Here is a 13466-nt window from a genome sequence, read left to right as displayed (position 1 = left end):
AGGGATGCAGAGGAATGAATGGACAGCAGAGACCCTTTTATCTCCTGAATGATCAACAGAGTCAGAAAAGATCAAGGGAGACAAAGGAGGAAGGCAGGGCTCCTTTACGCAGTCTCATTTCTGTCTGAAAGAGCTGTCTGCTCTGAGGTGCCTCCTGCCACTAACAGGACAGGAGTCATTGGTCTCTCCCAGAACCAGTGTCATCTGCTTGAGGAAGCAGCTAGGCCGTGTACAAGCAAGCTGTGTGAACACCACGACCACAATTTATACAATGAACAACAAACAAGAACCATTTATTAAAACCAATATTAAAACTAACACAAATAGAAAACATCCTTAAGAATAAGAAAACAATGACTCAGGGGAGGGGAAGCTGGCTGGGGCGTCTGGGAGTGTTGCTGGGCTGAAATCAGGGGAGATTCTGTGGGGAACAACAGGACTGGTGCTGTCTGCAGAGCAGAGAGATGAGGGATGCCGAGAGGAGCAAGGGGCTGGGCCGCTCCTGGGGGGAGTTAACTCCCCCAGAAGAACTTGCACTGTCTGCTGACAGGGTGAGAGGCTGAGCAGCTGCAGCATCCATGGTTGACGGCAGGAGTGGGGACCCAACGGCTGCTCCAGCTCACACGTGGCACAGATGTTTCTCATGGGTTTTCCGCTCTCCAGCTTAGTGCACAAGGTGGTTCAGGCTTGAAAGTAGCTGGTTAACAGGCTTTGATGTTGGTTAACAGCCTGGAGGTCTAGATCTGTCCATGTGTGGCTCTCCCTGCAGCTCTGTGGATCTAAGGATGGAGACAGATGTGCTGCTGATGCAAGCATCTCTAGAAGGGGAAGGACAGTGGAGGGACAGGAGGGGACCACATGCCCAGGATGAGACCTCTTTCTCAGCCTTTGTAAACACAGGGGAGACCGTGTCTGCCTGGATTCCCAGATGCTATCCTACAAAAGGATATGTGCCCAGGCTAGGGTCCAATGACTGCTCCTGCAAAGAGGAGCCTCTTAAGGATCCCACGAGCATTTCAGGTCTAGAACCCACCTCAAAGGGTGTCAAGTAGCTACCTGGGCTTACTCATTCACTATCCTCTGAATCACTGTCCACTTCTGCCTCCAAATTCATATGGATCTCATGGAAACGAACAAGAAGGTCCGAGTATGGCATGTTCAACATCAGGTAGGTCTTCACCTTCTTAAGAAGGGACAGGTCTGTGGTATTTGAAAAATCCCCAGGGAACTCGTCCATCCATGTGCGCAGGAGGGTACAGATGACGCTGGCAGAAAGGGACAGACAGGACAGTCAGGGACCTGGACTTTTCTTTGTAACCCCTCCCAAGATTCTGTGCATCTGAGTCTACAAGGGAGAAGATCTCCAGCCCTTATGCATATGAGGACAATGAGCAGGGCTGAGAGCTCCATGTGAGCAGGGAGCCCCACCCAGCCCATGCTCAGGCTCTGATGGAGCACAGCTGAGCAAGCCTTCATGACTGAGATGAGGATAGAGTCTCATGGTGGCACAGGAGGCGACAGGCTTTCTGCATATCCGCACTTGTAAGGACCCTGCCCATGCAATTTTTCTGACCCTCCAGGCAATGCTTAGACATCTGTCTGGTGGCAGAAACCAGGAGCATGAGACCTAAGCATCGGCCATCACTCACCCTTGGTACCCAAGAGAGCCCACCCTGCAGAGCCAAGGCCTTTCTCATGTTGTAAAGCCCACTTACTTCTTTACTTTTTCATCCTCTTCACATTCAGGGCGGAAGTATGCATACCTGGGGGAGACCAGGAAGGAAGTCACCTATGGAGTCTTAGGTCTCCACCTAAAAGACATCTATGGGATCTATTGATTTCTGGAACAGAATCTAAAAGTTCTGTCTGCTCTCGAGTTATCAGTTCACCTGTATTCAGTAGGTGCTTCAAATATGTTCGTGCAGTGGGTGATCACAAGTATGTCTACCGAACATCTCAGTAGGCACAGGTGCCCTTGGGTTCCCCTCCACGGGTCTCCACTCAAGACCCATCTCTATTTTGTGCTCCAATAGGAGCTCTAGAATCTCCTTTACAATTGGAGAAGTGATTTGAACAAGATTCCAGAAATACTGGCCAAGGATAGGGAGCTTCTTGAAGGTGCAGAGGACCCCCACACTCATTAGGGTCTTAGCTGTTCACATGCCAGTTCCTAGGGCACAACCTGGAAGAAGCAACATCTCATATCATGCTGCTGGCTTCTACAAAACTCTAACAACTAAATGGGCTCAGAGAAAGACAGAGGCTTCCCATAAACAACAAGAGGACCTGAGGCCTCCTAGCTTGGAGGTGGGCACTCACCGCCTGAAGACTACGTTGAGTATCTGCTGGATGGTGGCACACATCGGGTATACGCACAGGAAGGCTATCAGAGAATTACGGTCCCCGTCCTGCACAGCAGTCATCATGTTATCCACCAGCACATCCAGCGTGTTGAAGCAGAACTCCTTTGGCTCATTTGGGGCAAACACCCCTGGCTCCTTTGGGCCATGCTCCTTCGCATCCCTTAGACCAGACTCTTCAAGGTCATTTGAGACAGACTCCTTCCTCTCCTCTGGGGCAGTCTTCTTCAGGACAATTGGGACAGACTCCTTCCTCTCCTCTGGGGCAGTCTCCTTCAGGACAATTGGGGCAGACTCCTTTGGTGCAGGCTCCTTCTCCACCTGAGGAGAGACCAAAGAGGATGATTCAAACAGGCACAGGACTGCAATGTTATGGTTATTATCATTCCACGTTTTCCTGATCCTTTACACTGCCAAATTCCAAGAGTGAAATTTGGAAAAACGGAGATTTCAGAGTGGTTACCTGGTCTGAGCTGTCCTGGTCCTGGCTGTCCTGACTCAAGGTTTTTTCTTTCTGGCCAAATGGCCAGAGGCAGTGGAGCCAGGAGCAAACCCGGCTTCTCCAGGCACCATCATGGTCTCCATCGTGACCTCTAATTTTCTCGTTCTTGACGTCTGAGGCTCCACAAATTGGAAAACAACAGGAGAACATCCTGCTTTCTCTCCTGTCTGACGACAAGTGAGCCTACTGGGCTGTCTCTAGGCAGTTGGCTGCCTGGTTGCAGGGTTCTGCATTGTGATGTCATCATTAAGGAAGTGAGGTCACTCCTGGAGTCCCCTTGCTTGAGTCTTCTCCTCACACAGAGCTTTCCCAAAAGTCTCCTAGGTCCCCCCTCCTCCCAGGTGCACTACTTGACACAGATACAAAGGTGCTTCCTATTCTACTGCTCCCTGGGTACAGGCAGCACCTCGGTTTTGCAATCTGAGCCCCTACTGTTGACCTGCATCTGTTACCCTGATTCTAAACTCAACTTTAATTGGCCCAGCACACTGTAAACCCTTGTCATATGCCTTGGTCTAGGCTACTATGTGTGTGTTCTGTGTGAAGTATGAGCACACATCACCTGTATGTGTTGGGTTTTCATGAGGACTGGCATCTACCCTATCTAGGTCCTGCTGAAACTCATGAAGGATCTGGTTCTGTAGAATGATACCCACAAGATCTCCAAGCTACAGGATACCCCAGAAGAGCTCTGATGAAGATCCAGTGAGGATGGTGTATTAAAAACCTGAGGCCTTGAGACAGACTCATTGCAATGAACAGTTGCCGATCGAGACCAGTCTCAGCCTGTTCCTATAACCTCCATCAAAGGCTACTCATGCTAGTTTGTTCCTAGTGTGAGATCTAAAGGCCATATCTATAGGAGGTAGCGACTATTCTCAGAGCACCAAAACGAGGCTAAAGTTATACCTTATACTATATGTATGACACACCGGAGCCTCCAGTGACATCGGGATGGATGAAGAGGTGATGGGGAGGCAGGAGAGGAGGAGAAGCAGAGTGTTTTCTGTTTCGCATATAAATTTGGTTCTCTTATGGTTTAGCGGTTTTTGTTGTTTGTTTTTTGTTCTTTTGTTTGTTCGTTCGCTTACTTTGTTTTGTTTTCTTTTGTGAGGGGGTATGCAGCAATGAGGGGGAACATGGGGGACTGGGAGGTGAATAGAATAGGGGTGCATGATGTGAAACCGCCAAAGATTCAGTAAAGAAGTTTAATTTTTTTTCTCAGTTGGAAACACATTAAGCCCACGGTGCCCTTGTAGCTTCCATTTCCCACCCATAGCCTACAGATCAACACCAGCTCAGAAACATGGTGCACTTATGCGGGTCCTGAAAACTGTGTGCGCCTGTCTGATGTTGAAGTTATGAGAACAACTTACTAGTGACTTTCATGGTTAGTTTTTGTCAGCTTGCCACAAACTAGAGTCATCTGGGAAGAGGAAGCTTCAAGAGAGGAATTGGTTCTGTGAGGTGGACCTGTGGGCATGTCTGTGAGGTGATCTCGTGGTCAGTGTTTGATGTGGGGGGGCCCAGTCAGAGTGGAGCATTGGTTAGAATTACTGAACTTGCCTCATCTGTTTTGTAGCAATTCCAGGTATTTCAATCCTACCCTTCTTTTCGTGGCTAATTAGCTTATCATCTTAGTGCTGAATAATCTTTCATTGTCTCGATGCATTGAACTTCCCTTCACATAACTTCCCTTTGAATGTTTTGTTATCCCTCAGCTGCCTAAGCAGGTATTTTCCCCCCACTTTCCTAGGTTTCATCCCTGACATCCTTCCACATCAGTCTCATTCCTCATTGATTTCATTCTGTTTTTGCCCAGGGAATCCCTTCGGAACCAGCCCCCGACGTTACTACTCTAAGGAACTCTTCCCAGGCCCTAAATTTGCTTCCCTTTCATGCTCTCCTCGTCCGCTGTATCTCAAGAGCACAAGAAGCCACGTGACTGTGAAGAGCTGTCATTTCTGCTGGTGTAGCCTCGCAACCATGCCCCTGCCATGTTCCTGTGTGTCTCTAGTGCCAAGTATAGTATCTAAACATAGTGCTCAGTAAGTTATCGTTGTCGAATTGTGCTGAAGGAATGTCCTAATCAGAAGCTGAATGCTGGTCTTTCAGAGCTTCAAAAACCTCTCTTTAAATTGTACTGGATACCGAACCAAACAGGGAGTTTTTCCTCCCCCCCAACCTTTCTTATCTTTTAAGAAAAAAGCATTCTGGGGGCTAGAGAGATGTCTTGATGTTTAAGACCACGGCTGCTCTTTCCAAAGGTCCTGAGTTCAATTCCCACGTGGTGGCTTACAACCAATTATAATGAGATCTGCTGCCCTCTTCTGGATGTATGTGTACATCAGGCAGAACATTATACATAGTAAATAAATCTTTAAAAAGCAGGAGGTACTCTTAATTTTTTCTATTTGACAAGCACCAATATCATGTTTATCATTTTAATGTAGATACAATTGTTAGGTTATTGTCATTTTACAATAATTAAGTTTTTATTCTATGTCATTTAGGGTGCATTAAAAAGCAACAACCAATCACATCAACTGCAGCCACGAAGGGGAGACAGCAGGGCCCCAGCCACTCCCTCATCGCAGCAGACCTAAACTCATTCTGCTGATAAAGGCTAAGAAATGTCTACTGACGTGAGCAGAGTGTGAGATGGCTCCAGGCATTCACTCCCTGACGCTCATGGCGTGGCACTGGTGACGTTGGAAAGAACAGAAAAGCAGGGACGGCCAAATGACCCAAGTATGGAGGCACAGGCCTGCTTTCCCCACAGGAGCATCCCGAAGTGTGTTGGCAATGATCTAACACCCCCAGGACAGGGTGTGTCACACGGCGGAACTGTTCATTTGCAGATGCTCAACCATGCTCAGTGTACTGCTTGTCTGTCAGGATTTCTGTGGACCTCTCAGTCACGCTGATGTGGATTGAACCTGGCTCTTGATAGCTCTGGAATGAGGGCACCATGCATTTCTAGTTTGTTCCAGTACTTGTGGTTTATCCTTCGTCATTGACGTAGAATTTAAAATTAGGTTCTCTTACTTCTGAAGCTCATACTTAATGAAAATGAAGATTCTGCATTGATATTTTCTGAATCATGATTAATCATTTTCACATCAAAACATGATTTGATCATTTTGGTCAGCTCCTTTTTGTTCATCTGGGCGCTGTCTTGAAGTTTTTTGGAGCTGACAGTTTCACTGTTTTAAAAGGCAAAAAGAACTGCTATTTGGTAGGCCGTAACCATAGCTACATGCAGTTTTGCCAAATAGTTCATTTTAACTTCACCTTACAGAGGTTATCTAACCACATCAGCTTCCTTCCACTGAAATATTGGCTATAAAATAATTTGAACATCTATTCACTTTTTTTCTAACTCTTGGGGAATTGCAAATGTGGATGAAGAAGCCTCAGTGAGAGGCCGTGCACCTGCCTGAAGGACATATATGTGGAAACCAACCCCCTCATCCCTCCCCGTGTCTTGGTTTCTGATGAAGGATTGAGCTTATTGCTGCCACCAGCACTGACACATCTGTGTCCATCTGATGCAGCTTCCTGGTAAACTCATAACCACAGGCTTGCTTTAATTTATTGATCACAGCTTCTTCAGAATCCATAGACACAGACAAGTCCTAAATTAGACATTTTGCTAGCATTCTTGCATATAAAAATGGGTTTTTTTTTACTCACTCATATTTGGTTTCTTTTTTTTTTAGGTCATTTTTTTAATTGAGAAAAAGGAAAAAAAAAGTTTCCCCCTCCTCCCAGCCTTCCATTTCCCTCCCCCTCCTCCCACCCTTCTCCCCCTCCCCCCACTCCTCTTCCCCTCCCTCTCCAGTCCAAAGAGCAGTCAAGGTTCCCTGCCCTGTGGAAAGTCCAAGGTCCTCCCCCCTCAGTCCATTTGTCTAGGAAGGTGAACATCCAAACTGGCTAGGCTCCCACACAGCCAGAACATGAAGTAGGATCAAAACCCCGTACCATTGTCCTTGGCTTCTCATCAGCCCTCATTGTTCGCCATGTTCAGAGAGTCCGGTTTTATCCCATGCTTTTTCAGTCATAGTCCAGCTGGCCTTGGTGAGCTCCCAATAGATCAGCCCCACTGTCTCACTGGGTGGGTGCACACCTCGTGGTCCTGACTTCCTTGCTCATCTTCTCCCTCCTTCCGCTCCTCATTGGGACCTTGGGAGCTCAGTCCAGTGTTCCAGTGTGGGTCTCTGTCTCTATCTCCATCCATCACCAGATGAAGGTTCTATGGTGATATGCAAGATAATAGTCAGTATTGCTATAGGATAGGGTCGTTTCAGGTTCCCTATCCTCATCTGCCCAAGGAACTAACTGGGGACATCGCCTTGGGCTCCTGGGAGCCTCTCTAGGTTCAAGTCTCTTGCCAGCCCTAAGGTGGCTCCCTTAACTAAGAATTGTGCTTCCTTGCTCCCCTATCCAGCCTTCCTTTATCCCAATCATCCTGTTTCCCCAAGTTCCCCCCATCCTCCCCTTCTCACTTTTCTCTCCTCATCTCCCCTTACCCCCAACCCACCCCACTCCCAAGATCCCACTTTTCTCCCCAGCAATCTTGTCTACTTCCCATAGGCAAGAGGATAACTATATGTTTTTCCTTGGGTTCACCTTCTTATTTAGCTTCTTTAGGTTCACCAATTGTAGCCTCCGTGATCCTTATTTATAGCTAGAAACCAATTATGAGTGAGTACATCCCATGTTCATCTTTTTGGGTCTGGGTTACCTCACTCAGGATAGTGTTTTCTATTTCCATCCATTTGCATGCAAAATTCGAGAAGTCATTGTTTTTTTTACCACAGCGTAGTAGTCTACTGTGTATATATTCCACACTTTCTTCATCCATTCTTCCATTGAAGGACATCTAGGTTGTTTCCAGGATCTGTCTATTACAAATAATACTGCTATGAACATAGTTGAACAAATGCTTTTGTCATATGATCGGGCATCTCTTGGGTATATTCCCAAGAGTGGTATGGCTGGGTCCAGGGGTAAGTTGATCCCGAATTTCCTGAGAAACCGAAACACTGATTTCCAAAGTGGTTGCACAAGATTACATTCCAACCAGCAATGGATGAGTGTACCCCTTCCTCCATAGCCTCTCCAGCAAAGGCTATCATTGGTGTTTTTGATTTTAGCCATTCTGACAGGTGTAAGATGGTATCTCAAAGTTGTTTTGATTTGCATTTCCCTGATTGCTAAGGAGGTTGAGCATGACCTTAAGTGTCTTTTAGCCATTTGAACTTCTTCTGTTGAGAGTTCTCTGTTCAGTTCAGTGCCCCATTTTTTAATTGGGTTAATTAGCATTTTAAAGTCTAGTTTCTTGAGTTCTCTATATATTTTGGAGATCAGACCTTTGTCTGTTGCAGGGTTGGTGAAGATCTTCTCCCAGTCAGTAGGTTGCCTTTTTGTCTTAGTGACAGTGTCCTTTGCTTTACAGAAGCTTCTCAGTTTTAGTAAGTCCCATTTATTCAATGTTGCCCTTAATGTCTGTGCTGCTGGGGTTATACCTAGGAAGCGATCTCCTGTGCCCATCTGTTGTAGAGTACTTCCCACTTTCTCTTCTATCAGGTTCAGTGTATTCGGACTGATATTGAGGTCTTTAATCCATTTGGACTTGAGTTTTGTGCATGGTGATAGATATGGGTCTATTTTCATTCTTCTAGAGGTTGATATCCAGTTATGCCAGCACCATTTGTTGAAGATGCTTTCTTTCTTCCATTGTATACTTTTAGCTCCTTTATCGAAAATGAGGTGTTCATAGGTTTGTGGGTTAAAATCCGGGTCTTCTATACGATTCCATTGGTCGACTTCTCTGTTTTTATGCCAATACCAAGCTGTTTTTAATACTGTAGCTCTGTAATAGAGTTTGAAGTCAGGGATGGTAATGCCTCCAGAAGATCCTTTATTGTATAGGATTGTTTTGGCTATCCTAGGTTTTTTGTTTTTCCATATAAAGTTGATTATTGTCCTCTCAAGATCTGTGAAGAATTTTGATGGGACCTTGATGGGGATTGCATTGAATCTATAAATTGCCTTTGGTAGAATTGTCATTTTTACTATGTTGATCCTCCCAATCCAAGAGCAGGGGAGGTCCTTCCATTTTCTGGTATCCTCTTCAATTTCTTTCTTCAATGCCTTAAAGTTCTTGTCAAATAGATCTTTTACTTCCTTGGTTAGAGTTACCCCAAGATATTTTATGCTGTTTGTGGCTATCGTGAATGGTGAAGCTTCTCTGATTTCCCTCTCTGCTTCCTTATTCTTTGTGTATAAGAGGGCGACTGATTTTTTGGAGTTGATCTTGTATCCTGCCACATTACTAAAGTTGTTTATCAGCTGTAAAAGTTCTTTGGTGGAGTTTTGGGGGTCGCTTATGTAGACTATCATATCATCTGCAAATAACGAAAGTTTAACTTCTTCCTTTCCAATTCGAATCCCCTTGATCCCATTATGTTGTCTTATTGCTATTGCTAGAACTTCAAGCACTATATTGAAGAGGTATGGTGAGAGTGGACAGCCTTGTCGTGTTCCTGAGTTTAGTGGGATGGCTTTGAGTTTCTCTCCATTTAATTTGATGTTAGCTGTCGGCTTGCTGTATATAGCTTTTATTATATTTAGGTATGACCCTTATATACCTAATCTCTCCAATACTTTTATCATAAAGGGATGTTGGATTTTGTCAAATGCTTTTTCAGGATCTAATGAAATGATCATATGGTTTTTTCTTTCAGTTTATTTATATGATGGATTACATTGATAGATTTTCGTATGTTGAACCAGCCCTGCATCTCTGGGATGAAGCCTACTTGATCATAATGGATAATTTTCCTAATGTGTTCTTGGATATGGTTTGCCAGTATTTTGCTGAGGATTTTTGCGTCGATATTCATGAGTGAGATTGGCCTGTAATTCTCTTTCTTGGTTGGGTCTTTGTGCGGTTTTGGTATCAGAGTGACTGTAGCTTTATAAAAGGAATTTGGCAATGACTCTTCTGTTTCTATATTGTGAAATACATTAAGGAGTATAGGTATTAGGTCTTCTTGGAAGTTCTGGTAGAATTCCGCATTGAAACCATCTGGTCCTGGGCTTTTTTTGGTAGAGAGGTTTTTGATAACAGTTCGCAACTAACAAGTCTATTTAGGTCGTTCACCTGGTCCTGGTTTAACTTTGGGAAATGGTATTTATCTAAAAAAGTGTCCATTTCTTTTACATTTTCCAGTTTTGTGGCATACAGGCTTTTGTAGTAAGATCTAACGATTCTTTGAATTTCCTCTGTGTCTGTGGTTATGTCCCCCTTTTCATTTCTGATCCTATTAATTTGCATATTCTCTCTCTGCCATTTGATTAGTTTGGATAGGGTTTTATCAATCTTGTTGATTTTCTCCAGGAACCAGCTTTTTGTTTCATTGATTCTTTGGATTGTTTTCTGTGTTTCTATTTTGTTGATTTCAGCCCTCAGTTTGATTATTTCCAGTCTTCTACTCCTCCTAGGTGAGTCTGCTTCTTTTTTTTCTAGAGCTTTCAGGTGGGCTGTTAAGTCTCCAATATGTGCTTTTTCTGTTTTCTTTAAGTGGGCACTTAGTGCTATGAACTTTCCTCTCAGGACTGCTTTCATAGTGTCCCATAAGTTTGAGTAGGTTGTTTCTTTATTTTCATTGAATTCGAGGAAGACTTTAATTTCTTTCTTTATTTCTTCCTTGATCCAGGTGTGGTTCAGTAGTTGACTGTTCAATTTCCACGAGTTTGTAGGCTTTCTGGGGGTAGCATTGTTGTTGAATTCTAACTTTAATCCATGGTGATCTGATAAGACACAGGAGGTTACGAATATTTTTTTGTAACTGTGGAAGTTTGCTTTGTTACCAAGTATGTGGTCAATTTTCGAAAGGTTCCATGAGCTGCAGAGAAGAAGGTATATTCTTTCCTATTTGGGTGGAATGTTCTATAGATGTCTGTTAAGTCCATTTGATTCATTACCTCCATTAATTCTCTTATTTCTCTGTTAGGTTTCTGTCTGATTGACCTGTCCATTGGTGAGAGAGGAGTGTTGAAGTCTCCTACTATTAGTGTGTGCGGTTTGATGGCAGCCTTGAGTTTTAGTAATGTTTCTTTTACATACGTAGGTGCTTTTATATTAGGGGCATAGATATTCAGGATTGAGACTTCATCCTGATGAACTGTTCCTGTTATGAGTATAAAATGTCCCTCTCCATTTCTTCTGATTGATTTAAGTTTGAAGTCAACTTTGTTAGAGATTAGTATGGCCACACCTGCTTGTTTCTTAGGTCCATTTGCTTGATAAACTTTTTCCCATCCCTTTACTCTGAGTAGGTGCCTGTCTTTGTGGTTAAGGTGTGTTTCTTGTAAACAGCAGAATGTTGGATCCTGTTTTCATATCCAATCTCTTAGCCTGTGCCTTTTTATAGGTGAGTTGAGTCCATTGACATTAAGTGATATCAATGACCAATGGTTGTTAACTCCGGTCACGTTTTTAGTAGTAGAGTTTGTGCGTTTCCCTTCTTTGAGTTGCGCTGGTGAAGGGTCTCTAGATGTTTGAGTTATTGTGGTCATTGTTGGACTCCTTGGTTAGTGATTTTCCTTCTATTACTCTCTGTAAGGCTGGATTTGTGGCTACGTATTGTTTAAATTTGTTTTTATCCTGGAAAATTTTGTTTTCTCCATTTGTAGTGAACGAAAGCTTGGCTGGGTATAGTAGTCTGGGCTTGCATCCATGGTCTCTTAGTTTCTGCAGTACATCTATCCAGGACCTTCTGGCTTTCATTGTTTCTATAGAGAAATCAGGTGTAAGTCTGATAGGTTTACCTTTATAAGTAACTTGACCTTTTTCCTTTGCAACTCTTAATATTCTTTATTTATTCTGTATGTTTTGTGTTTTGATTATTTTATGGCGAGGAGATTTTTTTTTTTTTGGTCCAGTCTATTCGGTGTTCTGTATGCTTCTTGAACCTTTAAAGGAATATCCTTCTTTAGGTTGGGAAAGTTTTCTTCTATAATTTTATTAAATATATTTTTCTGGACCGTTGAGCTGTACTTCTTCTCCTTCTTCTATCCCAATTATTCTTAGGTTTGGTCTTTTTATTGTGTCCCAGATTTCCTGAATGTTTTGTGATGAGAATTTGTTGGTTTTGCTGTTTTCTTTGATCAGTGTGTTTATTTTCTCTATGGTATCTTCAGTGTCTGAAATTCTTTCTTCTATCTCTTGTAATCTGTTGGTAGTACTTGTCTCTGTATTTCCTGTTCGTTTACCCAGATTTTCCATCTCCATCCTTCCCTCGGTTTGTGTTTTCTTCATTACTTCCATTTCATTCTTCATGTCTTGAACCGCTTCCCTTACCTGTTTGATTGCTTTTTCTTGTTTCTCTTGGTTTTCTTGGGAATCTTTGAGCGCTTTATTCATTTCCTCTACCTTTTTGTTTGTGATCTCTAATTGTTTATGGCAGTTTTTCACCTCCTGTTTAAGGTCTTCTATTATTTTCATATAATTCACTTTTGAGTCGATTTCTTCCAATTCTTCTAGAGTAGGGTGTACAATTCTTCTTACTTCAGGATCCCTGGATTCTGGTGATGTCATGTTGCCTTTCAGGTTGTTGGAGGAATTCTTGCCTTGGCGCCTTCCCATCTCTTCCTTCAAATGGAGCCAGGAGAGGCCTGGTGTCTTGGTCCAGTCTTTGCTGTGACTGACTCTCTGGTTGTAATTCTTCAGTGTAGAAGCAGGAACCGTCCAGTCCTGATGGAACTCCTCAGCACCAAAACATAGCGCCTAAACAGGGCCGTCTGGTAGCCCGATGATCCGGGGACAAAAGAAAAAAACTGGGGAGGTGGGACGAGATCCAGGGGTGCACAGGCACCCCTGGAGCACAAGCTGAAGGTGCCCAGGCTCCCTTTCGGGGGTCCTTGAGGCCTGCCCAGTAGGCAGGCACTCACCGCTCTGGGTGGGTCGCCTTAGCGTAGGAGCAAAGGACCCAGCAGAAAACGCAGGCTTGTGGGGGGGGGGGTCGGGTGTAAGAAAGACAGTCCTGCAGAAGGAGCTGGGGAGGGGGAGTTTGTGGTCTCTTCCAGGTCAATCTGCCCCTGGATCGCACACACTCACCCGTCCAGATGGAACTCGAAAAATGATTTTATCATCGATATATTTACAAACAATGATGAAATTGTTGAGTTTGTCCTCCACTTCCTTCTGTGTCAGAACACTCCTGTGCAAATGCCAAACCCAATTTTTAAAAAACAAAATCCTTTGTTTCTCCATAAAGTCTATCTCCAAGTGGTTCAGGACAGGCCACACACAAAGCATCATTCCCTGAGAAATGGTCGTTCTGTGTTGCTCTCTCAACTTTATCCAACATAACAATAGCTTTGCCTGTAGTTAGCAAGTTGTTCCATGTTTCAGAGACATTGTGCAAGCTCAGTGTTGAAACGTCTGCAGAAGCAGGGCAAGAGCAAGGGCCGGGGAGGCAGGCAACCCGCAGGCGTGAAGAATGAAGCCTTCTGGCTCAGACGGTGGCCATTGGCTGTCAGCTCCAGGAAGTGTTCTTAAGGAGCTTACTCAAGAGAATCTTCCTCGGTTC

At 44.1% G+C, this 13466-nt stretch overlaps 1 protein-coding gene and 1 pseudogene across 1 annotated transcript; both read right to left on the bottom strand.

The window, feature by feature from the left end:
- Window positions 1-645: 645 nt before the first annotated feature.
- LOC142853885 (ral guanine nucleotide dissociation stimulator-like) lies at window positions 646-2529 on the bottom strand. The gene is made up of 4 exons (XM_075979036.1): window positions 2320-2529; window positions 1716-1763; window positions 1057-1265; window positions 646-779 (listed from the first exon to the last, which is right to left on the bottom strand). Exons 1-3 carry the CDS (start codon window positions 2424-2426, stop codon window positions 1067-1069), a joined length of 354 nt encoding a protein of 117 aa, XP_075835151.1. The 5' UTR covers window positions 2427-2529; the 3' UTR covers window positions 646-779; window positions 1057-1066.
- A 2970-nt stretch (window positions 2530-5499) lies between these two features.
- On the bottom strand, window positions 5500-6533 carry LOC142853547 (cullin-2 pseudogene; annotated as a pseudogene).
- Window positions 6534-13466: the final 6933 nt, after the last annotated feature.

Source organism: Microtus pennsylvanicus, chromosome 7 (assembly GCF_037038515.1).
Source record: "Microtus pennsylvanicus isolate mMicPen1 chromosome 7, mMicPen1.hap1, whole genome shotgun sequence".
In the NCBI taxonomy this organism is placed as follows: domain Eukaryota; kingdom Metazoa; phylum Chordata; class Mammalia; order Rodentia; family Cricetidae; genus Microtus; species Microtus pennsylvanicus.
This window is presented reverse-complemented; position numbering and strand designations above follow the sequence as displayed.

What these genes read in the sequence shown, in the direction of transcription:
- LOC142853885 (XM_075979036.1), bottom strand. Translation starts at nt 2,426, where the DNA reads ATGATGACTGCTGTGCAGGACGGGGACCGTAATTCTCTGATAGCCTTC. An exon ending in CTCAACGTAGTCTTCAGGCG is followed by an intron (nt 1,764 to 2,319) that starts GTGAGTGCCCAC and finishes GGTCTCCCCCAG; the next exon opens with GTATGCATACTTCCGCCCTG. An exon ending in GAGGATGAAAAAGTAAAGAA is followed by an intron (nt 1,266 to 1,715) that starts GTAAGTGGGCTT and finishes CCTTTCTGCCAG; the next exon opens with CGTCATCTGTACCCTCCTGC.